The sequence below is a fragment of the Corapipo altera genome, unplaced genomic scaffold, assembly GCF_003945725.1.
Source record: "Corapipo altera isolate COAL_440 unplaced genomic scaffold, ASM394572v1 61, whole genome shotgun sequence".
NCBI lineage: Eukaryota > Metazoa > Chordata > Aves > Passeriformes > Pipridae > Corapipo > Corapipo altera.
In genome coordinates, this window is record NW_020884910.1 from 7,260,435 (window position 1) to 7,284,327 (window position 23,893).

Consider the following 23,893-nt stretch of genomic DNA (forward strand, 5'->3'; position numbering starts at 1 on the left):
CATTATACATTTGGTTTAACAAAGGGGACTGCATAGGTGCAACATACTTAAATTTTTATAAGGCATTGACCTAGCACCATAAGTCAGAAAGATTTACTGTACATAATCACATACTAAGAAGATTAAGAAATGCCTAGCCTGCAAGTCTCAAAAACAAGCTAATAAAAAGTTGCACTCAGTGATGCTTTTCAAGTTAGCGTAGGTCATATGCAATGCAGCATTTCAACCCGGATCTGAAAGTAAAAAATAACTGATACAGTTTGTGGGTCACAGAACTGGGAAAGCAGTGAGTAGCCTGGTCCATCACTCAGCCAGGTCCATTCACACAAACTGGACTTGGACACAGCCTCACGTGAAGCATCTAGGAAATAAGAACTCAGACCATACCTGTAGAAAGGGGGAAACACTATCATGAAAGGCGAGACTTCAGATGATTGAGGAGTCACACCAGACAAGCAGCCAATGTGAGCTCCTGTTTAACGCTGTGAGTACTGGGCAAACACAATCCTCTGCAGACTTAAGGCTAAGGGACCTCGTCCATGGCATTGGGGCTTCCAACACTCAAATCCAAAAGCAACATTTTTATAAGATACTGAAAAATTTGACAAGATGTAGAAAGAAAAGACAAGAATAATTTATGGGCTGGAGGAGATCCCTTACAGTGGAAGGTTTACAGAGTTTAATCTATTTAGCTTGTTAAAAAGTGGACTGAGAAGAGACATTAGAGTGTTTAAATACCAGTCCAGGGGAAAAAGCACCACTGTGCTCAGGCTCTCTGAACCAGCAGGATGCATGTATTCAGAACTAGTAACCAGAAGCCAAAGCAAGGAGAAATCTGGCGGAAATATTTAAACAGCAAGAACATGAAGCCCTTGCAGCAGGCTACCAACGGAAAGGATTCTGTGTCCCAGTGCCTCAAAAATCAAGCCAATAGATTTTGTCAACACATAGTTTAAATACCCATTAGTTCTTGGTGTGCACTACAGGATAAATGGATTGAAATGTCACCTGTGAAGTGCAGGAGGCAAGTCAGACAGCTTCTTCTAGCCTAACCTACACATCTACAAAACACTCCAACTGTTCACAGCCAACCCTGGTGACTAAACACAGAGAAAAAGGTTTCTGCCACAGGCTCCACAGGTGCAGAGCTCCTTGCTTTCCTTGTGCAAACTGCCCAAAGGCAGGGATGTGCTGCCCTCGCATCCACCCACACAGCCGCTCGGGACTCACGGCAGCAAGATGCTCGTGCAGTGGTCTGGTGCAGGGGGAAGGAACACACGTCACAGGGGCAGGGTGCTCACAGCAGCACCTTCAAGAAGCCTTTTACACCAATTTATTTCCATACAGGGTGGTTAAAAAAAAAATAAGAAGCCCCTATTGGTTGTTCATACAGAAGTCTGGGATTCTATATGCTTTTGGGTGGGTGACTGATTTTAAAACCCAACAACATGCTTTTTTCCCTTGCCTTCTCATTCTCTTCTGAGTCAGCCTCCATGATCCAAAGAAACTAACAAGTGACACACAAGACTAGCAGTCATGTGGACCAATAAAAAAAAAAGGGGGAAGAAGAATTGAAGACGAAGAGAAAGGGAAAAACAAACGAAGATTGAAAATAAAAATTCGCCAGGATAATGCGTTTTATAAACACAGAGATAGAAACAGTTACAGCAAGGACAGAGCGGGCCAGGGGTGGGGAATAGATATTTATATATATATATATATATAAATTCAAGGGGCCTTCAGTTTATTCTTGTTGGCTCCCCCTTCTCATTAGATTGGTCTCTCTGTGGGGATCTTCATCCCCTTCTCTCCACTGTCCACCTTTTGGGGATTCTCTCCCATGACCAGGGTCCAGAAGAGGCCACCACTGCCGTGTGAGTCCAGCCCGTCTTGGCAAGAGGGAGCCTGGGAGAACACTCTGGCGGGAGGTGAGCAGGAGAAGCTAGCCTTTCCCTGCCTCCTGCTGGCTCCTTGAAAAGACTGGTCTATTCCTCCTCCTCCTCCTCCTCCTCTTTCCCTTTGGGAAACTGAGGGCAGGACAGGTGTGTGAGTGCCAGAACTACTGTCATTTCCACCTTACAGGAAAGGGAGCAGAGAGAAGGGTGATGATTATTTTGGCAGTCTCTTAGCCCCCCTCTAGTTGCTTTTTGGTTTGTTGTTGATGCCTGCAGGCTTTTCTGAGGAGGTGGGAGGAAAAGCAGGAGGGAGAGGAGGAGTACAAGCTGCTAGGATATCATCCACAACAGGCAGGAAGAGCAATGAGCAGGAACCCACATTCCTACGGGGCCTTGGCCATCGTGCTGCTCAGACAGCTGGGAGAGAGAGGCAGCAGCCAGTTCAGACAGACTCCCCTCTATTGCTCTCCACCAGGGGAGGAGAAAGAATGCAATACTCCACAGCCCTTGAGCAGTGCAGGCACCTGTCCGTCTCAGAGAACATGCCTCACCTCTCCCCCCTCCACTGGTCTCACCTTCCACTGGGGAGAAGGTTTCTCCCATCCAGTCCTTGGGGCAGGACGAGCGACCCCTCCTCCCTTTCTCAAGCAGGAAGGACAGGAATGGATATTTCTCTCTTAGACACTCAAGGCAATCCTCAAAGAACCCCATCCAGCTGTGAACCCTGCCACATTCTTCTGTGGCCTGCTGAAAACGTGTCCAAGCCCCTGTACGTACAAGGGCCATCTCTCCATCCCATCCACCGTGTGTCTCAACACGCAACCCCCCTTCATACGCATCCTACAGTGAGAGAGAAGGCAAAACAGGGGCCTTTCTTTGGGTTTGAAAGGAGGGGCTCTTGCATGAGGAAGTGATCCCAGCACAGGAAAGGGGCTCTTGCACAAGGAAGCATCCTCCTACCAGGCAGGCTGTTGCACAGAAGGAGCACCCCCTTGAGACAGGCTGTTGTTCAAGGGGCTGCCATGAACAGGGTTACACGGCCAGAAGAGGCTGTTGCAGGAGGAGAGGCCGGAGACTGTTGCACAAGGAGGGCCGCTGCACAGGCGGTGCCCCTGGGCACAGGCTATGCACAAGAGGCGTTCTGCTCCCTGGGTTGAGGTCTCTCTAGGAGCTGGAGAGGTGCTCCACTTGGATGGCGCTGGTGCTGACAGTGAGGCAGATGTCCTTGTGATGCTCTGAAGTCTTGTAAGGAGTCAGGTCAAAGGAGCACTGGGGGGGAGGATTGGGTTGGTTAGTGTCTCCAGAAGGGCCCCCTGCTGCCCCCCCGCCCTGCGGCTGGAAGTGCTGCTGCTGCTGCGAGGCCTGGGCTTGTGCCTGAACCACCTGCTGCTGGGGGTCAGGGATGTTGTGTTTCCGCATGTGCTTCATCAGGTACGTCTCCTGCAACGGGAAGAATGGTGTGAGAGGAGGGAACAATGCTCACAAAAGCCAAGGCCAACAGGGAGGGACACAGACAGCTCAGGGGGCTGCTCCCATTAGATCTGGAGGAGATGCTCCCTGAGAAGTGTGCCCACTTCTGCCACTCCCCAGGGCAGCAAATACTCACCGAGGTGTAGGCCCGGCTGCAGATGGAGCAGGTGTAGACCTTGGCGTGTTTCACCGTGTGCGTAGCCAGGTGTACCTCCAATGAGGCAGCATCCGTGTACGCACGGTGGCAGTTGTGGCACTTGAAAGGTTTGTCTTTGTTGTGCTGCCGTCTGTGGGACTGCGCGGCAGCAGTGGGGAGCGAAGAGAAAACAAGCACAAGGAAGGAAGTCAGTATTAGTACTGGAGATGGCTTTATCTCTGACACCCCTTTCCAGACAGGCCCCAAGCTCCCTAGGCTCCTGACTGCTGAGGAAGGTATGGCTCCTAGCATAGGGGACAGAGCTTCTCCCACCAGCCCACCACACCTTCCCCATTCACACCTTCCTTTTTCTTCCCAGGCACAGTAGGCATCTCTGGACAGCAGACTCCTAACGCTCGACAACCCCTATCTTAGTTTCCATGCAACTCTTTCTCAGTCTTTTCCTTTTCTTGGTCTCTCCTCTTCTGCCTCCATACACATTTGCTCCCTGCATCTGATACCTTCAGGGCAGGATTTGCTTTAACTGCTTGCAGGTGTTTACAGCTCTTTGCTATTTGGGACACCCTGTAGTTCCCCTCCTCCAGGATACTGCAACAGGACACACCACTTCTGCTTTCTTAAATCCCTACCGTTATTCACTCCATATCATTGTCAAACAGACAAAAAACCCAACCAAATACCCAGACTTTATTTGGTGTAACAAACATTTTGCAAGTCTTGCTCCAACAAAGTTAGAAAATTGCAGAAGAGATGAGAGGGACTTTATCAAGGTCTCACTGTTTTCAAGTCAAGTTTACAGTTTTACAGGATGCAACCATTTATGTGACTTCTTTGGGTCACTACTGCCACAAAAGTCAAGAATTTCTCCTGGGCCCAGGGCTTCAGTAGCTTTTCTGTATTATTTCACTCTCTTCCCAGCTGCCCCAATTCTTCCACCTCCCCCAGCACTGGCATCCTTGCCACCCCCACTGGCAAGCAGGACACATCCAGACCCTTACCTGCAGGTTGGAAAGCTGGGTGAAAGCCTTTTCACACCCAGGGTGAGCACATTTGTAGGGTCGGTCCCCGGTGTGGATACTGTTGAGGAGGAAGAGCACATATGGGAGGCAGTGAGCAGGCAGGCAGGGCAGGCTGCCAGGGCCTGATGCTGTGATCAAATCTCACAGCCACTCAGGAGAGCAGGGAAAGGGATGATGTTGCCTCCAGATGCTGTTCTATCTGGACATAGAGCTCTGCCCAGCTCCCATGTCCAGCTAGAAGTTAGAGAAGACAAGCAGTCAAGCAGATTTCAGAGAGTGACTAGGGCTGAGGAGCAAGAGCTTATGAATGAATGCCTTGCCAGCTCAGCATGTGGGCCACCTGAAAATGTGTTGGGAAGGGGTCTGGAGGTCCAGGCTCCCTGCTCCAAACTCAGGAGTCCCAAATGACCTGTTCTCTTGCTTCCACAGTACCAAGAAAGCAGCTCTGTTCCTTCTCAGAATAGACACTCCAACACTTTTCCCTTTACATAACAGGCTGAGATCACCTACAGTGTTAATCTGTCCCTGTCCCCCTGCAATGCCAGGAGAAGCTTCCACACACTCAGTCCAACCCCCGTGGTGCCAGGCTGGGATCCCCTACAGCCAATGCCTCTCTCTCTATCGCTCTCTCTCTCTGTGCCACCCACGGTGCAAGACCAAGGATCCCCAGGGACAGCACGTGCCCACCTCAGCCCTGACGTGGTCAGTGTCTCCTGCGCAGCCTCCACTCCGTCCACTCTGGTGGGTCACCTCCTCCTGGGGGTGCAGCCGGCCGCATTCCCCGCCCGCCCCCCGCATGCTTGGCGCGCGTGCTCCACAGGTGCATGCCGGCAGCGCGGGGGGGCCAGGGCCAGCCCCCAGCCTCCTCTGGCCCTTACCGTGTGTGCTGCTGCAGGTGGGAGAGCTGGCGGAAGGCCTTCTGGCAGTAGCGGCAGGTGTAGGGCTTGGCCCCCGAGTGGATGCGGAGGTGCTGGGCCAGGTAGGATGTGTTGGCGAAGCTCTTGGAGCAGTGAGGACACTTGTGCGGCTTGACAATCGCCGTGTGGAGCTTGGAGTGGATCCTGCCGAAGAGGAGGAGGAGCAGCAGCAGTTGGACATGACCGCCATCTGGCTAGTGCTGATGGAATGAGGGCACAAAGGGGGTGGGACAGCACCACGCTATCTGCTACACAGAGGAACTTCAAACACGGCATGAGCTCGCTTGGTCTCAAACCGTGCTCCCCTTGGATTCAAGAGACCATGGTCTGTCTGCACCGGGGGAGGATCCAGAGAGAGGAACCATAGAGCTTGGACTGAGGGGCATTGGCAGACCCGTGTGTGGGAAGCCTACAGCTGAAATAGCAGGGGGGCTGCAAGCCTGGACTTGAGATGTTTGGCAGAACTATGCTGGGGTGACAGGCAACAGTCCTCCTATGCCAACACTACTCTCACTCTGACATAACCAGCCCTGCCTCCTGTCAGAAAGTGTCACTCCACCGCAGATGCCCCTCAGGCTGAGCAGCGCCAGCCTCTGAGCACACCCAGCCCCTCACAGCCAGGGCCGAGTCTCATGTGTCAGATACCGCTACTGCCGATTTGTCGAGTACCAGACCTGACCGGCCTGTGAAAACCAGCAAGGTCTCCTCAGGCAGTCGCCTACTGAGGGTGCTCACAGCATGCTGGGATGACGGCAACATGCAGTGCAGAGGGCCCCCAGCCTCCTCCAGCCCTTACCGTGTGTGCTGCTGCAGGTGGGAGAGCTGGCGGAAGGCCTTCTGGCAGTAGCTGCACGTGTAGGGCTTGGCCCCTGAATGGATGCGAATGTGCTGGGCCAGGTAGGAGCTGTTGGCGAAGCTCTTGGAGCAGTGAGGACACTTGTGTGGCTTTGTCTCCGTGTGGGACTTGGAGTGGATCTGCATCTCCGACTTGGAGTAGAAGGTCAGCGAACACATCCGGCACCTGGGACCGGGGTGAGGGGAAGAGACAGTGTCACATGGGGGTAAGCCCCAATATGGATCAATTCTAACTGGATGGGATCTTCCAAATGAGTGAAGAAGGGATATTTTCTCACTATGTGGTTCTGGGGAGGTTTCACCTGGGACACTGCTCAGCTGCATGTACTCCAAGGGCACAAATTTAAGCTAGGAACTGGCAGAACAGACCACACGATACCTTGCAGCCAGACAAGTAAAGGTCTTGGAAGAAACCAAAAGGCCAATTTATTAGGCTTGCAAGAGAGACAGGGCACTACTTTGGAAATTTTCCAATAGCAATCCTGAGGGGGCAGTGATAATTCCTAGACAAAAACCCTACTTTGTTCATCTGCGATTTATTTCAGTCAAAAAAAAGCTTGAAAAACCTGGAAATCTCAGGTTAAGGCTCATCTTCATAACAGAAGTTAATTCCATGTACTGCCAAGTCCACAAAAGCAGTTATGACCAAACCCACTTAACTCTGTTCCCATTTTTGGAGAAGACACTGGAGAATTTAAAATACAAAATGCTGAGAATAACAACAGTGTTGCTTTCCTAGTCGATGTCACAAAGATACTCTGGATACCAAATGTGGTATTTCATTGGTCTAATGGGCTTTCATCATTTCAGTCTTACTGATATGATGCAAAATGTTTTGCCTGGGAGTTTGGATCCATCTGTTCCCATAACGATCAGAAACATATCTGGTAAAACACTGACTCTTTGAACAGGAAGAAGCAGTTGGCATCTCTCTGCTATGGATGCTGCTGTTAAAAACTGTTCCTCCACCACGTCACCAGGCTGTTGAGAGAGGCTCGCACTGTTTTACAATTCAAGATGCTAAAAGCTTTTGTGGCTGATAATTTGACAGAGAGATAGAAGCTGCATCCAAGTTACTGGACTTCCCCCTCCCGCCAGCCCTCAAATCTGTGTCAACCAAGGGGCACAGTTAAGGGTTATCTGAACCTAGGTTTTCCATTTTCAGACTTTTCAATTAGAGACAAAAATTGAACCTGCACATCTAACTTCCCGGGTCACTTTTGAGAGAAGAAATGCCACGCAGAGGAAGTCTGGTTAACATGAATTCAACCTTCACAGTGTTTTTGTCTGGGAATTTCCTCTAGTTTTACAAGTATTTACAAAACTGCTCAGTCACAAAAGTCTCTGCAGGTATTAGAAGCCACAGAGAGCTGGTCCTGCTCTTCCCATATCCATCTCCTTGAAGGAAAATACTTCATTACATCTACTGTTGTGACTATTTATGTTGAAGCCAGAAGCTTTATGAAGTGTGCAGTCTGATTAGTGCATGTAATGTAGGCAGTACTTATCCAGCACCTACCTTAACTTCCACAGGCCCTTCCAAGCCACAGCCTGATTTCAAGCCATGTAGCTGAAAGCCATGCCTCCCTAGCAGGCACTCCAACACACAACTGCTGTAACATTTTCTTCCTCTCCATCATCATTCTTTTACATTCATTATCATCTCTAACAGTTGTTCCCACATGTCCTACCTTCATCTTTCTCTTAATCCGTTTTAATTGCAAACCCTAACAGAACATGCAAGCTAAATACATCCTTAGGTAAATCCCTCCTCACACACACACACATCAATCCCTCCTGAAATCAACAAACAGAAGCAATTTGGCTGTTTATCCCTACATCTATGAGATATAAGGAGTAAAAAGGAACATCAGAATGATCCTTTTAAAAACGTAGCTCTTGGTTTACAAATCAAACACTTGCGCAGTTTGTTCCAGACTTCCTGAAATGCTGGACTTGAATACGGCCTACGTATCTTGCAGTTATCAAGTAGTACTTACAGGGATGATGACTGTGTATCCTTGAAAGCAGCAACGTTAGAAAGAACTTTAAGGTGAATACTGAACTGAAAATTACCTTTGAGTCACCAAGTCCAGTTCGCTGCTAATGCAAGCAATTACAACATAATCCCCTGCGTGACTTTTATCAAGCTCCTTCTCAACCAAACCCCATTCCACAACATCATTCCTCTGACAAGGAACCATTCAACTGAGAACAACCTCCCAGTGTAATGCTGTGCTAATATGGCTCACCAAAACAAAGGGGAATAGCAGGTATCATTTTTGTCAACAGGACTGGAGCAACTAATCGTGGAACAGCGTGTCTAATTCTGAAGTCCATGTCACCAACAATCACTGAAAAACTCAGCAGGCTCAGCAAACTTAAAGAATGATGGCATGTGGAAAATGGGCTTTGCAGGAAAGATTCAGCAACTCCTGTCTAGGTTTGGAGTAAAGCTTAAAAGATAACTTGGTCAATACCCGAATAAATCTATCTAAGGAGAAAAATATCAACTATCAGAAGCTTGTTTTATGAACAAAGAAAGGTATTATGAGAAACAATAACTGACACTAGAAGTTAAAAACCTAAGAGGAAACAGGCTTTTCCCAACCATGTGAATAATGCATCTTTGGAACAACATTCGGAGGCTACAGCATCGTGTCAATGACTTGGCCCTTACAATCAACATTTTGAGAATCCAGCTGCCTTTCTAAGAGAAATGCCCTTCTAAAGGTTTTGCTCTAGTTTAAATAGAATACTGGGCATTAATCTTATCTGTGCTGAGCACATGACTCTATATTTTAAATAGTCTATTCCGATCTGAAAAATTCATGAACTTTACCATTCCATCAAGTCTAAGTAGTCCCATGCATTACATCTGCAGTGCCATAAAGCCATCTACTTTATTTTCCATAACTTCTGCGCATCCTTTACTTATTTGCTTTGTCAGGTACCTGCCTTCAGGACATAAATTCCATAAAATGAAAGTTTAATGAAACATCCTTTTCTATTTTCAAAATAAAATTATGAAGGTGTTTCAAAACCTCCCCAGCACTTGCATAAAAATGATAAACCTGTTAGCAAAATCATCCCTAAAAAAAAAAAAAAATCAAAAGAAAACCCTGAAACAAACAAACAAACAAAGCCATGTTGTCTGAACTTAACAGCAACAGACATTCTGATACTGTTTTTCAAACAACATTTAAAAAGAAAATCTTGTGAGGACTCATTTTCTAATTATCTAATTAGCATCGACCCTGAGAGAGCAAGAATGTTATACAGCATTAACAAATTCATGAGCCTTATGAGTTAAAACAAGCCATGGAATATAGCAGAAAGCTCTATTTCAGAGTTTTATATTGTGTGGTATCAGGTTTTTTCAAGGGAACAAATGATCCATTTAATTAAGGCCTTTGCATTCTGCCTCAGACAACATCAAATATTAAAGGGGAAGATGCAATCAGCCCTCTAGTGGGCAAATATGGATTCAAAAAAATGTTAAATTTATATGGATAATGAGAACATCCCATCTGATACTAGCAGCATTTCCAGTATTCTATTTCAGTGAAATTCTCCTGGTTGGAGAGAGGAAAAGTAGGGAATGCTCCTTGCTAAGCATGAATAAAGCACCATATGAAGTAATTGATTTTTCCTCCCCTTCCATTTTTAAAAAAAATATCCATTTTTAATATTGTCTCTCCACTGTGCTTCTAAACTACCACTCCTTTCATCATATTCTTTCTGAGAGCAAGTAGCAGAAATGACTGCAGCATTCCCATTGACAGTGTGACACAACATCCCTGCAGCTGCCTGTTATGGCTCTGCAAATTCAGACAGCCTTGAGGAAATATCCTTAATAATACAGAGGCTCATATCAATAGTCAGATTAGCATTCAGCCATATGCCAGAGATCAAAATTAACCCCTTCCAATGTTTATAATGCTTTCTTTTTATAGGGAATCTGCAGGGAAATACAGGGAGACATCAGAGAACGTTCATGTTAGACAGAAACACCCTCAAAAATCATGAAATGCCAGTAAAAGGTGTATGTACAATTCTAGTTCTGCTCCCATGTGAAAGTCATCACGATGAGTCATAAACAAAATGATGCTTATAGCAACTAGACTACAACTCTGTGGCACACAGTGCTGTATTTTTTTCCACTTTTCATGGAATGTTCCGCCTCATTCATCCGATGCTGTTAGGAGATAAAATACCATCTGAAATACCAGCTCATAGTAAAATTTGCCTGACGTGGATTAACAGCCTTTTTCAATCAAGCGCTTAATTAATTAGTATCACAGTTGTGAAAACTATGTAAGCTTTTACAGAGCTCTGAGAGTTCAAATTCTTAGTATCTACTGAGATTAGTCTTACAAGTTTAATTGAGTCCTTGCTCCTTCTGTTAGGCTACAAATACAAGTTAGGCCACAAGTTAAAATAAAAATCAAAACAGGAAGGTCTGAAGTTAAACTAGATGGTAAGAGTAAGTTTAGGCTGTCAGAGTCAGCAGTTCGTTTAGCAAGGAAACGAACCTACTGTCTTTGCAATGCAGAGTTAATGAAGTAACTAATGCAAGCATAGCATAATAATGGATGCACAGTTCATGATAAATGCTAACTTAACCTCGCATTCCCCTGATTTTTTTTTTCTTAAAGCTGAAGTTAAACATTTTCTTGTTAATATTTTGTAAGAGGCAAGGGAAAGGAGACAAAAGCTACACAGGTAGAAAACTCGGGTAACACCTAAAGAAAGTCAGTGAGTAGTAAGGTGCCAAATGAAAGCATGTGAACTGTACCTCTGCTTCCACACTGGCACAACCAGCATCAGCTGCTATTCAAAAGGCAACGCTGCACCTCCATGTAACAATTTACACTACTGGCATGTATATCAAATCTATCAGCCACGCTCAGAAATCTCAGTCAACTTATTTCCACAGTCCTTCAGTCACCTGGTGGCTTGATAAGGCTGCAGAAAAGCACACTCTCCTGGCACGGCAGTGAGTGTTTTTAAATGCTCTCATCATACGGCACTTTCCCAGTTCTCAGATTTGAGGGCATTCCTGCATTTTGTCCATTTTTCAAATGACCTTAAAAATACCAGACCCAGAATTTTGTGGTATTTCAGCATACTTCACAAGTTGCCTGCCTTCTTTTAATGACTCTATTATTTATGCTTTCAACAGTTGCACTTACCCTTTTCTGTCACGGTTTCGCACTGGGAGCTTTCATGATTTCACTTACTTCCTAAAAGTTTTTTCCACAGTCATTGCGTTCTGGGATACTGTTCCTCCATATTCCTTATCTTTAGATCAAAGACATTCAATAGCATCCAACAGGACACTTTTGTCTGATAATGTTTTCCACTGTGTCCAAATACCTGCACCTCAATCCCTGACTGCTGGAAAAGTCACTCAGTATTACCCAAAAGGCTAAATCTTCCATTGGGCTGTATTAAAATATATTTTGTCTGAATACTTCTAGTTTACAACCACATAAAGATCCCCTTTTCTTTCAGTGATCCACCAGAATTGCTTTTATCTTTATCAGTCATGACTTTCTGTTGACCTTCAAATCATTGAATATCAGGCCTAAGACAGTCTACTGATTTTTGAAATCGGTCACCATTAGCATAAAAGACCAACAAAACAATAAAACACAATAAGGTATTTCCTGATACAGTGATAACATACAAAAGATAAAATTAAAAAAATACAAAAGGCCCATTAGAAAGCACTACAGCAAATTTGGAAACACCAGGATTAAGTTCATCCATGTCACCATAATTTGGCTCTGCAATGCAGGTGCATTCTGATACAGCCTTATTGACTGTTTTCACAGAACTGCATCCTTATTATGTTGCACAGACAGATACTTAACAAAAAAGCATTCACTGTTTTCTATCACCATTCTCTGAACAGCCTCGAGTCTTGTCGACCACATGCAATTCCAACCTCATGAAGCAGAATCACTCATCTGTTGTGCCCATCACAGAAATACCAGTTCTTTATAAACACTCATCTATACCCACAATGTCCCTGATCTATTTTTTGTAAGCAAAGGGAGTAAAACACAGTAAAAGAGACATATCCACTAATTTCGAGTGGCCAAATCAATACCTGTGAGCACTTTTTTTTCTTTAAAGGAAAATTCATATTATATACATTCACATCACAGCTCACTTAAGTGTCTATGCTATAACTATGAGATGCAAACCTTTTGCAAAGCAAGACAGGGTCTGACCTGTATTCAATGATACTTGAGATTACAATTTTGAGAAGACCAAATGTTAATTATTTCAGGATAACTGTCTGTGGTCACTCGTAGCCTGTGACAAACGCAAATCCACTGAAGACTAGACCTAACTTGTATTTGCACACGCTTCAAGGCAAGATTATCTACAGACCTGAACCACATGACTGTAGAATAACACAGCAATCTGAGGCAGAGGCAGGCATAATCTACAGTTCTTCATACCAGCAGTCAAATGCCTTCCCCAAACCATCCTTCTCAATTCTGCAACCCCATGTCAATGCATTTTGTTTTCTTTTAATAGAATATTCCTTTCATGTTATCTGAGTAAACATGCAGGACTCTGACAGGCCACCATCTACCAATAACTAATCAAGGATGGTATCAAAGTGCATTGACTCAATAGGGCCCAATTAAGGTGTGATCAGATAAGATGTGCAACAAAATAGTTTCAAAGTTCTCTCTCCCTGTTTGAAACTGTAATTGTCCCCCTCACTCCCCTTGCACACACTCCTTCCATTGACACACAAGTAACTTGCCAAAGTTAAAATCATGACTGCAGAACCTTTCCTGTTAATTCTTTCTGCTTGGCACTCTGATGAACTGCCAAGTGAGAGCACGTACATGCATGCACACACACACACAGTTACAATATCTCAGCAGAAGGGAGAGAACTTACCATAACTCAAGTTTTTTACCTTATTATATATCCTGAGGCATGTGACCAGTCTAATTCTGCCATTTTCTAACCTCCAAGCACTGTATTCATACACAAAGCAAAGCTTATGTGTACAAACTATGTGTGTATCTGTAGATGTGCATGTGCACCTGTCCTCCTTAAGAGTTTTGAGATCATAAGCCAATTTCAACCAATCTGGAAAAAGGGTAAGGATCTTAAAAGTTAATACAAGTCTCAAAAATACGCATCCGGGGAAAGAAGAGAGACTCTCTTGGAGCCCTCTGCTGAGGGAAAGGCTAGTAAGCTCACCCTTGATTAGACATCAGAGAATCCACACAGGAGAGAGCCGCTGGAAACCAGGCTTCATTAGTTCCGCTGCTCACGGAACCACTTGTTAAAAAAAGCAAACAGAAATTCCAACATGTGGCATCATACTGACACCCATGTTGGTCATCAGCAATCTTAAGATCCACTGCACAGACCTCTGCCACTGCAGCTAGGATGATAAATGACAGCAATGATACCTTGTCACCTTTTTCTAGCCTTAGAGGGAGATGAGGTTCTTTGCCAGAGGAGGTCATATTCTTGTGTTGACCTCAAAGACATGGCAAAATTTAGAAACATTGGGTTTAGTATTTCTAGGCTTTGGAGGGAATGTGGTCAAACTTTCTGCCTGACATTCCAAGCTTAATTCCCCCTTTGCCCTTAGCCTTCTAGCCTGTAGCAATTGCCCTCTCCCGCACCAAAAAGCTCAAGCTTTTTACCCACGTGTGCCAGCCTCTTTATCTTTTACTGCAGGGACTCTTCCCTATTTCATTCCCTCAATTGCCTAACATTTGTCTCCTCTCCCCCATGCTTCTATTTGTCTGTTCATATCCCATACTATCGTCCCTCTGTGTTCTGCCAGTTCTAGGTATATCCTCATTTTCCAGCACATAGCAGATCTGGGTCTTTCTTCCTCCTGCTAGTCTTGGCCCTTCATAGCTTATCCCTGTGCTACCTCCCCCATTTCTCCCTTGCAAAGAGGCTCCCCATCCTCTGCTGCATTCCCTAGTTTGTACGCTCTTATCTTTTCTCTCTCCTCCTTTCCGATTCCCATCTCTTATCTACCAAGTATCCAGATTTCCTCAACACAAACAGCCCCAATCCCTGCACATATCTCTCATTCTCATCCCTACTACATTTGAACCAAGTGGTGTCTTCTCACACCTTGCCTCTGTGCCCATCAGAGGGGGGAGACTGCTGTCCACACTGGGCACTAAAGACTTCCTTCTGAAGCAGCAGGAGGAGCAGTCGTGACTGAAGGGAAAGCATGCTTGGCCCTTCAGTGCTAGCCTAGGAGATGCCTATGGCTCCAGAGGGAGTACACATGTAGTCCAGCCTCGTACAGAAACTGAGAGAAGTTAGAGTGTGTTTATCTTTTCTGTGGAGATGGAAGTCTGGTCACTGCCTGGAGCCATGCAACCCTCAAGAAACGTCAAAGAAGATATAACTTTCACATATTTCAACCACAAAACTATAAAGCATCTCAGAGCATGCTTAACAGATTTTTTCCAAGCTTACAAATGGGCAAATTCTACAATATTCTCGCAGACATACATGGCTTACAAAAGCCAGATTTCAAAGTCTGTTTGAAACCATGGGAAACTGACCAAACAGCCATGGCTAAATCCAGGGCAGAAAAAAAGGCCTGGAATCAGACATGTCTGAGAATATGCCCACCTGCTGTATTCAAACCACTGGCACCCAGGTGTATGTAATCTTCTCACTGATGAGGGCCTCCATCCAGCTTCCTCACCTTCTACAGCTCAACTTGCTAAGGCTTCTGTACGCTTTTGCACCTTGGACTTGTCTCTGGAAGTTTCCTGTGTCCCTCAGCTGCTTATTGTCTCCCAAACCCCCTGCTGTTTCCCAGTGAAAGTAGGGAAACTCAGAACTTGAGGTGGGTAAGAGAGAGCTTGTCAATCACACTATGATGGTCAGGCCCTTCCCAAGCCTACAACCTTTCTGTTGGTATCTGAGGCTCCAAAGCACAGCTCGCAAAAACATTCCGGACTATAAATTGGTATTTGTCCTGGATTTTACAAACTTTATACTGGAACCAAGCAACACCTATAGAGAGCTCTTTTCTCTTGCAAAGAAACTATTTAGAGAACTGTCAGAGAAGCCTGATCATCTGGCCCAGAGAGGCTGAACCACTTCATCAGTCTTGTCCACTGATCACATCACAGCACAGACTTCTAAAGCACAGAGGTACAGGCGCCACAATACTAAGAAACAATACTACTGTATCCAGGACCTGTTTGTTCTCTTTTCCTCAGCACTGAGAAGCAGCCACGTGCTTCACACTTCACATCTTACTAGAAAGAATCTTGATGCTGATCTCATTTTTCACAGAAAAAGTGAATTCTACAAAGACATCAGGGAAGATTAACGAAGAGTTGACAACAAATACAGACAAGACTGAAGTGACATTACTCATGACAGAAAATGCTTCACAGGACTGGGTTAGATGCTGTCCCCTGTAGGTGCAAACATTCTTATAACAGCACAAAGCAAAGCACCAAGGACTCTGCCAGACTAATCCTAAGGCTAGATGTCCAAGATATGCAAGCAATGCCACCATTAGCAAAAGCCTCACGCCTTTTCTTGAAAAGAAAGATCTAGTCACAAAGATTCTTGCGCAGCTTTCACAGCAGCCTACTAATTCACTTCTAGGGATGATACAGCAGCAAAACAGCTGCAATGTGCTGGAGCAGGAATCTCTACATTTAGCAGAGAATGGGATGAGCTGCAATATATCAAGGTTTGTGCTCCAATTCCTTCTGCATCTGCCTGGCTGCGCTTCCCCATTCAAGGCCTTACTCTGTCTTTATCACCACAGCAGGAGTCAGGAATTATGGATATTAGCCACATGCCCACACACTAAAGACAAGAGAGCTCACAGAGCTCAAAAAGAAAACGTGAAACAAAAAAATTAATTAAATTTGACAAAATAATCTCAGGCTTTAGGAATCGGGTATTAAAACAAAAAAAAGCCACGTTGATCAATATAGTAAAACTCCTTCCAGGTATCTGAATAGATTATTCTCAGTGTCTCATCATAGGAATCAGTGAAATCATACAAATGTAGTCATATGAATACCAACTCCTCCTCCAGCCTGAGAAGGGAACAGGAGTAGATGAACCTCACCCACAGTCTTAATTTAGCTGGGATATGTCTGCATTCTGTAGTGACGGGAACTACTGAAATCATCCTCTAGAATACAGAAAGAACCCAGCAGTCCTCGAAGTCTTAACTTGCGAGTCTATTCATATGCATATTATGGAGCAACAATTTTACTGTATTTCACAAAGGTTTTCTCTCCCACAGCTCCAAGAAAAGATAGCGTTTTCCTTTATTTTTTCAACAATCATTTTTAGTTCCAAACTTGCACATAGAAAGCATCAGCCAACGAGGAAACCCCAAGGAAGGCAGAAGCACTCCTTGGTGGTCTTCAATAAACCTCAATTTAGCTATCCCACACCTTAGCACTGCTCAGAGGAAGGCCTGCTTGGGAGGGGGGCTGGAGGAAGAGGCAGAGGTACCACACTCAGACTAAACATAACAACAGGAAATCTTCCCGATTACATGTTCCTACATATAAACTCATTCATTTTTTCCCTGCAAATTCTATTCCATGAGCTGTTAAACAGACTATGCGTGTTCATAAAGTTTCTGCTGAGTCACTCCACCTGGTCTTGGGTATTTTTTTTCCAAACTTACAAGTAAACAAGGAGCTATAATTAAAGCCTTGGTTCAGCTTTAATTCTAGTGTTCACTGCCAATTGTGTCCCCTGTAAATACATATTTAACAACCTAATTAGCAACCCAGACTGTAAGCAGCTTGAGAAGTGTGGAACTGTGGCTATGGCCCAAAATAAATGGTGGGATTACAAATAGCAAGCTACCTAACACTCCCACCCCTCTTCACCATACGCTGATTATATTTTCAAAGTGGAAGAACTGGGACATTGGGTAAGAGAATAAAAAGGCTGATCCAAGCTCTGGTTTTATATCCATTTAACTAACTGTATTGATTAAAAAAAGTAAACATTTAAAAAATGCTATAATTTAAAGTGAAACAGTGCCCGAGGTGGATGGACCGATTCTGAGTAGATGACTTCATATTGATATGGCTTAATTCTAGAAACATAATTAAATTTGTATCAAAAAAAAAAAAGGGTTTACGATGGCAAAAGGGAAACTTTGAGACAGGATCTTGGGCACATTGTAGGGAAGTGAGAAGACATAGGACCATCTACTGTTTCTGTTTCCATTTGGCTGCTACTTCGCCTCTTATTTATCTTAATCATCTGTCAGAATCACCTGTCTCTGAATCACATAAGTGCTTCCCACCCAACACAGACCATCACATTTCCTCCCTACCACTTGTCTGCTCTGTATGGTTCCCACCTTCTCTAAAACACCCATACTCCTTATCCTCTGGTTTAAGTCCCTCCTAGATAATCACTGCCTTTCCCACCACTCGTAAACTCAAGCCACATCCCTCCAAGCTCAGAAACCCAACCTCAGGGCTCAGAACTCTCCTCCCTCTTATCCAATACACTCATGGTTCAGAAACACCCTTACAACTAATTCAAAAATGCACCTTTTTCCCCTCTTTTGTTTAGAATGCTGAAATAGGAGGAGATGACATGGGGCAATGCATACAGGAGCAAACACACGTGACAGTTCACTTCTTGCTCTGTGTGCCTCCAGTCTGTAGTCTTTACACTGGACAGACTGGAGCCCTAACTGAGGAGCACCCAGGTACACCAGGGCTCTCAGCTACACCAGACAGCACTGCACTCTGCAGTACACCAGCCTTACTATCTGGCTATGGCATCAAGGATACAGTTTGGCCTCCATAACATCCATTAACTAACCTAGGAACATTAATGACTATATAAGTCTACTAAGGAGATCCTTAGTTTTGGGTCGACCCACCAGCTTGCAAACATTCCTGATTAGAAAGAAAACTCAACTCTTTCTTGCAGCTCAAAGATTCTCTATTTAAAGACTCTCTAGGAAAAAGGCAGAGATCTCTTCTTCCCCATGTAACCCTCTGAAGGGTTACATCCCCATCCCCATGCAGTGTTACAGTCAAGGTTTAACCCTGCTCCCCACCTGTATGTCTTGCCATCCTTGTGCTGGTCCTCATCATCTTCGTTTGTCAGCACAAAAGGGTCGCTCATCTCTGGCAGCCCTGACTCCTGCAATCGTTTCTTCTTCCGGCCCCGGGGTGGTTTGGGGGCAATTCCCCCACCCCCACCGCCCCCACCACCTTCAGTGAGGGCAGTTGTCCCTTTCTTGGACAGGTCTGGAACCACCTGGAGGGCTGCCTGGGAGCCAGGGGGTAGTGCAGAGACAATCATGGGAGCTGAGATGGGAAAGGTTTGGGCAGAGGCGGCTGTGGTCACCAGGGAACCTGATGGGGAAGTTATCACCAGACCAGGACCTGCAAACAAAGGAAGATGGAGGAAGTCAGTTATTACATCTCCAATTATGCCCAACATCCTTATCCCACAGAAGCACCTACTTTTGACTACAGCACAAACAGAAGGGTAGCTTCCCCTCCCAATGTATTCCCAGTTTCCACTGCTGGAAGTCAAACTTCCATAGAGAATTTACAGTGAAATCACACCCAGGCAATCCACACCATCAATAAGGCTAAGAATAATCGACAGCCCAAGAAGGAGTCTCCAGGCCCTCCTGTCTCCCCACTCCAGAGTCTCCTCTGTATGCTGCCAGAGACTTTGGAGTGCCCTACCTGCTGTCATGAGCCCAGCAGACTGCACTGGTACCACGGTGATGTTCTGAGTCACAGGGGCTTGGCTGTGTGGTGTCAGCTGCTCTGGCTTGGTGTCCGAGTCCATGGAGATGCCAGTGGGCAGGGCCACAGAGGTGGGTACTGTCAGCAAGGCAGGGTAGTGGGGGGGAGCCAGGCTGCAGCCCTTCTCTGTAGGCAATAGCTGCTCCTTCATCTTGTTAATAAACATGGTGTTCTCAATCTAAACAGGCAGGAAGGACAGATTTTAGGATACCCTGGCACAACTTCACCCAGCATTTGGCTGAGCAAAAAACGCAACAGAAACACTTATATGTGGACTTCTAATGGGAAACAAGACCAACATAATAGGTTGGAAGATCTTACCTGTCCCGAGACAGTGGGCACTGCTGGCCAGAAGTACGGGGAGGAGTTGAAATGAGATTCTTCCATCCTAGCTGGGCACAGGGGGAAAGAGGAAAGGGGAAGGGAAGAGGAATGGAGGATAAGGAAGACAGACAGACAGACACACACAAAAAAAACCATTAAACCCAAAGAGACTCCAACATGGAACTGACTCAGTCTAATGCTGCGACAGTTCCTTAATTTCCCCTGTCATTCTTGAGCAGCCTCTCCCCCCTTCTGAGCTATCTGCCCAACTCAAAAAATTATTTTCAGGGGAAAAAGGCATCTGCTATTCCCATGGGCTTGGGTCCATCTCAAATGCCTCTTGCCCAGTAGTCCTCCATGCAAAATAAGGACTGACTAGAAACCTAGAAGACCTCCAAATTTTCCCAATTATCATCCACCCAAGTACATGGCATAAATGAAGTCTGTGCATCTGCAACCAGGCAAATACAGATGAAAGCCATTTTTCACTGTCACAGACAGTCTGATCCCACAAGCAGTGAAAATTTTGTACCTTGCCTGTCCCTCCACCCCAGCTCAACACTAAGGACCCAGATGCAGCAAAGGGACATTAGTATTATGTTACACAGGAAGAAAGACAGGCAGAGAGAGGGAAACAGACTTGCCCAAGATAACAGACAGCCACAGCAGACCAAGAAATCAAAAACTTGGGGCTCCTCACTTCCTACTGCCCACCCCAGCCCCACTCTTGAAAGAAAGACAGAAATATCACTCAATATTCCTGCTCTCATCCAATGAGACTAGGCCATGGGAAAATAACTGACTCTCCTGCTCCTGAGATACCCTGTTTCCAAGTGAGATCATGTCATGGCTCTCTATTACCCACTTCATTCCCACGTTTGGGACAAGATTCTGTAGGACTCTCTCCCCAGCCAAGTGCCCACTGCTCCACCTCAACTCTCCATGCACTGAGAGGACCAGTTAGACATCAAAAGAGAGTCTCCTGAACACAGAGGTGTAACCTCTTTAGGAACACCTGACTGAAGAAGCACTTTTCTTTCTAATCCTCACATTCTCTGTGTAATAAGTATTAGTGGACAAAGTTTGTTACACTTGCAAAAACGCTATTCAAAAACTAAAGAAATTAACAAAAGAATATTTCCTGAAGTAGAAGATATACCTATTCCTGAACAAATATGACAAAACTGGTGGGTAAAATACACATGGTAAAAACTATGCTCAGAGTACATCTGGCAGAGAAAGCAACCGCTGCAGGTTTCTCATGCAGCTGCCTGCAAACCATCCCACTCCTGTTTCTGCTACAGCCTAATTAACAAACCAATATTGTTTCTGAATGGCCTGCCTCAACCATCAGGGAAGCTCAGAGGCATGCCTCGAGTAGCATGAAACACTTCACAGAAGTACATCAGGGCAGAATAAATACATGTGGAATTGCTGCATGTGAGCCAAAATGCAAAGACAATTTTCCTCTATGTAGAGAAGCAGCATTTAAATGAACTAAATTACCCAATAATTTTGGTTTTATGAATTGCTCATGCAACAGCAAGGCCAAGTATTCCTGCCTCACTCACTCAGTGCAAATCAACCAATAAACACACTTAAGGATAAATTATTTACCTTACGTCATGGCATGCAGTCAGACTGCTCGCTGCCTGACTGAATTACTCTGGATTTACACTGCTGTGATTCAATCAGAGTCTGATGGGGCAACACTCTTGCCTTCCTTCCTCTGCTTTCTTTTCTGAGGCAAATTAATTATTAAGTACACTGCCCACAGCAAAGCCCTGTGCATGTAATGCTTAATTACATGACTTTTTTCTTCCACAGGATGGGCACACATGAAGAGAACACATTCTTGGCAACCGAGTACCACCTGAATGAAGAAGGGTATTTTGTTTGGAATTTCCAAGTTTGGGGTTTTTGCTTGGTTTTGGGTTTGTTTTTAAAATAAGTAAGTCCTTATTTTCTTAGCTTCCACATCAAAAACATCAAAGTGAACCTGATTCTCTAAAAACATGAAGTCTTATACAATAATTAGATGCATTTTCAAAAAAAAAACTTTGTAGCTCTCCAAGACTCCTTTGGACTCAACTGCAAACTTCAGGAGTTAAACAGAAAGATGCCAATTTAAGCAAAAATCTCACAGCAGCTTTCTTATTTAAAGAGTACAAGGAATGAAAGGCGAGTCCTCTCCAGATTCCAAAACGCAGACTAGCAAAGGCCAGGGCACTCAGTGGCTGCTTGTCTCCATCTAGTCCCCCTACCAGAGCTTAACAGAGCATCTAACTTTTGTTTGCTCAGTTTACAATGTGTGCAAGTCAAAATAAGGCTCTTATCGATTCTTCAAAGGACGACTACACTGTTTTTGTCAAACTCTCTCAGAATACAACTCTCCATCCAAAAATCTTCACACTCAAGCAGATTACCAGGCCTCAAAATTTTTGGCTGGAAGGGTTGAAGCGTGTTGGAGTTATAAGAATGTGGAGGAAAAGGAGAAATGGTGTAAGAGTTGAAGCTTTCATGCAATTTCACTAGCAAGGCAGTCTTCCAAAGGCAGAAAACAAAGGTAAGATTCCTCCACCAAACTACCGTCCTCGTACCCACAGCTGTCCCTCCCCTACCCCGCTTTTAGGCTGAGGGATATTTTGAAAACATGCACCCCTATTTGCAGCCCCCACTTCGACGCTGCTCACACTTACTTTACCAGAACTCTGCACGTAACCCTTCCAATTGCTCTATAACTATCAGACATGGGCTGGAGCTTCAACCCTGTACCACAGCACGTTCCCACTGCAGTGCCTTCATCATCCCAGCTTCCACAAACAGGCCAGAGATGGGACCTTCTTCCTATTCACCAGTCTAGTATCAGACAGATGTCAACGTACCCTCCTGATATAAACCAAAAACACTTTCTATGTACAGACCACAAATGTACAAACACCAAATAAACAACCCAGTGAACCAGAGAACTCACAAGGGACAAGGGATCTGGAGTTTAGATCTCACAGAGTACTTCACAGAATCACATACTTAATGTGCTGAATTTATACCTCTTGGTGGGTCACCACTTTAACCATAAACAGATAGATAAAAACACGTGCAAATACACGGTGAGGTACAGGCAGTGTTTCTGGAAGGCACAATCAAGGTTGGATATGCAGGTATTTATTCAGAGGTTGACTTTTAACACGGCTTTCTTTATTCTCCAGATACCTGGCTTTTACTTTCTATTTGGAGCAAAGTTTTCAGTGGACAAAAGGCCTTGAGTGTGACACTCGAGAAAGATTTAAACTTTGTTTTACGTCTGCCCAAGATCTTTGTTCAATAACAAGGAGCTTTTAGGCTTAATTGCAGCAAAACACTAGGGATGCTGAAGGCCACATAGGCTGTCAGATCAAAAGCAAAAATACCTCCACAGAACTCAAGAGGGCCAAAACGTTCAAGCACCGCTACACCTTTAAAACTCACTCCAGGAATGCCCCGAACGTGCAGGACAAAGCCCTGGATCCCAAACCCGCACCCCAGACACAGAACTTTGGTGCCGTTCCCTGGTAACGTGCAGCCTCCACCCCGACCCACCGAGCGCCTGTTGGAACAGGTGCCTGGCAGAGGGCAAACCCTTGGCCTCAGCTCCTTCCAGGCGCTCAATCCCTTCTCCCGCACCCTAGAGCTCCAAAGCCCTCAATTCCCCACCTCCGGGACCCGCGAGCCATTCCCTCCCGTCCCTCCCGGCGGGAGCCCCGGGGCAGGGGCGAAAGTCACTCACGCAGCTCCGGGAGCTCCTTACCCCTCTCACTCTCCCTCCTCTTGCATTTCTCCTCCTTCCAGGGCCGGCTCTGCAAACAAACCGCCTGGGTTACCGGGGGCCTGGTGTCCCGCATGGCAGCGCCGGGCGCTGCGCGGGCCCCGCGGGCCGGGTTGGCCTCGGCCATGTGCGGGACGGGCGCTCCCGCGGGGCCCGCACCCACCTCCACCTCCCCCCGCGCCGGCCGAGGGCGGGGCCGGCCCGGAGCGCGGCTGCCCCGCGACAGAGCGCCCGACACTGGGACGGACGGCGGGACAGACAGACACACAGACAGCCCTCCTCCATTTCCGCTTCCGGATCGCCCCGGCCCCGGAAGCCCCGCGGCCCGGCCCCCCGCCCGCGGCCCCGCCGCCCCGCACGTTACCGGGCTCCCCCCCCAGCGGCGGCCCCGACCCGGCTCCGGCGGCGGCGGCGGCCTCCTCACCGGAAAGAGCAGCGGCGGGGTGCTTCCGGGTCAGGGGGCGGTGCGCGCCTCGGTTCTTCCGGGTCGCCGAACGGAGCGGAACGGCGTCATCGGCAGTTTCGTGTGAAAGCGGAGCGGCGGAGCGGCGGCAGCCCGGGGCAGAGCTGCCCTCTGCGGGGGCACCGGCGGGTCCCCGCGGGCGGGGGTCGGGGCGAGGGCCGGGCGCGCGCGCGCTTACCGGA

At 46.2% G+C, this 23,893-nt stretch overlaps 1 protein-coding gene across 13 annotated transcripts; it reads right to left on the bottom strand.

Annotated features, from left to right (window-relative positions):
* Positions 1–1,606: 1,606 nt before the first annotated feature.
* ZNF384 (zinc finger protein 384) lies at positions 1,607–23,862 on the bottom strand. Of its 13 annotated transcripts, none has more exons than XM_027653384.1 (12): positions 23,673–23,862; positions 23,231–23,279; positions 22,143–22,332; positions 19,441–19,507; positions 19,057–19,297; positions 18,414–18,744; positions 13,553–13,633; positions 6,255–6,479; positions 5,420–5,602; positions 4,521–4,599; positions 3,502–3,660; positions 1,607–3,335 (listed from the first exon to the last, which is right to left on the bottom strand). In XM_027653384.1, exons 3-12 carry the CDS (start codon positions 22,193–22,195, stop codon positions 3,060–3,062), a joined length of 1,695 nt encoding a protein of 564 aa, XP_027509185.1. In that variant the 5' UTR covers positions 22,196–22,332; positions 23,231–23,279; positions 23,673–23,862; the 3' UTR covers positions 1,607–3,059. The 13 variants fall into 13 exon arrangements, with proteins under 13 accessions (XP_027509185.1, XP_027509193.1, XP_027509186.1 ...); XM_027653392.1 differs by having other exon boundaries at positions 19,441–19,511; XM_027653385.1 differs by having other exon boundaries at positions 23,210–23,279.
* Positions 23,863–23,893: the final 31 nt, after the last annotated feature.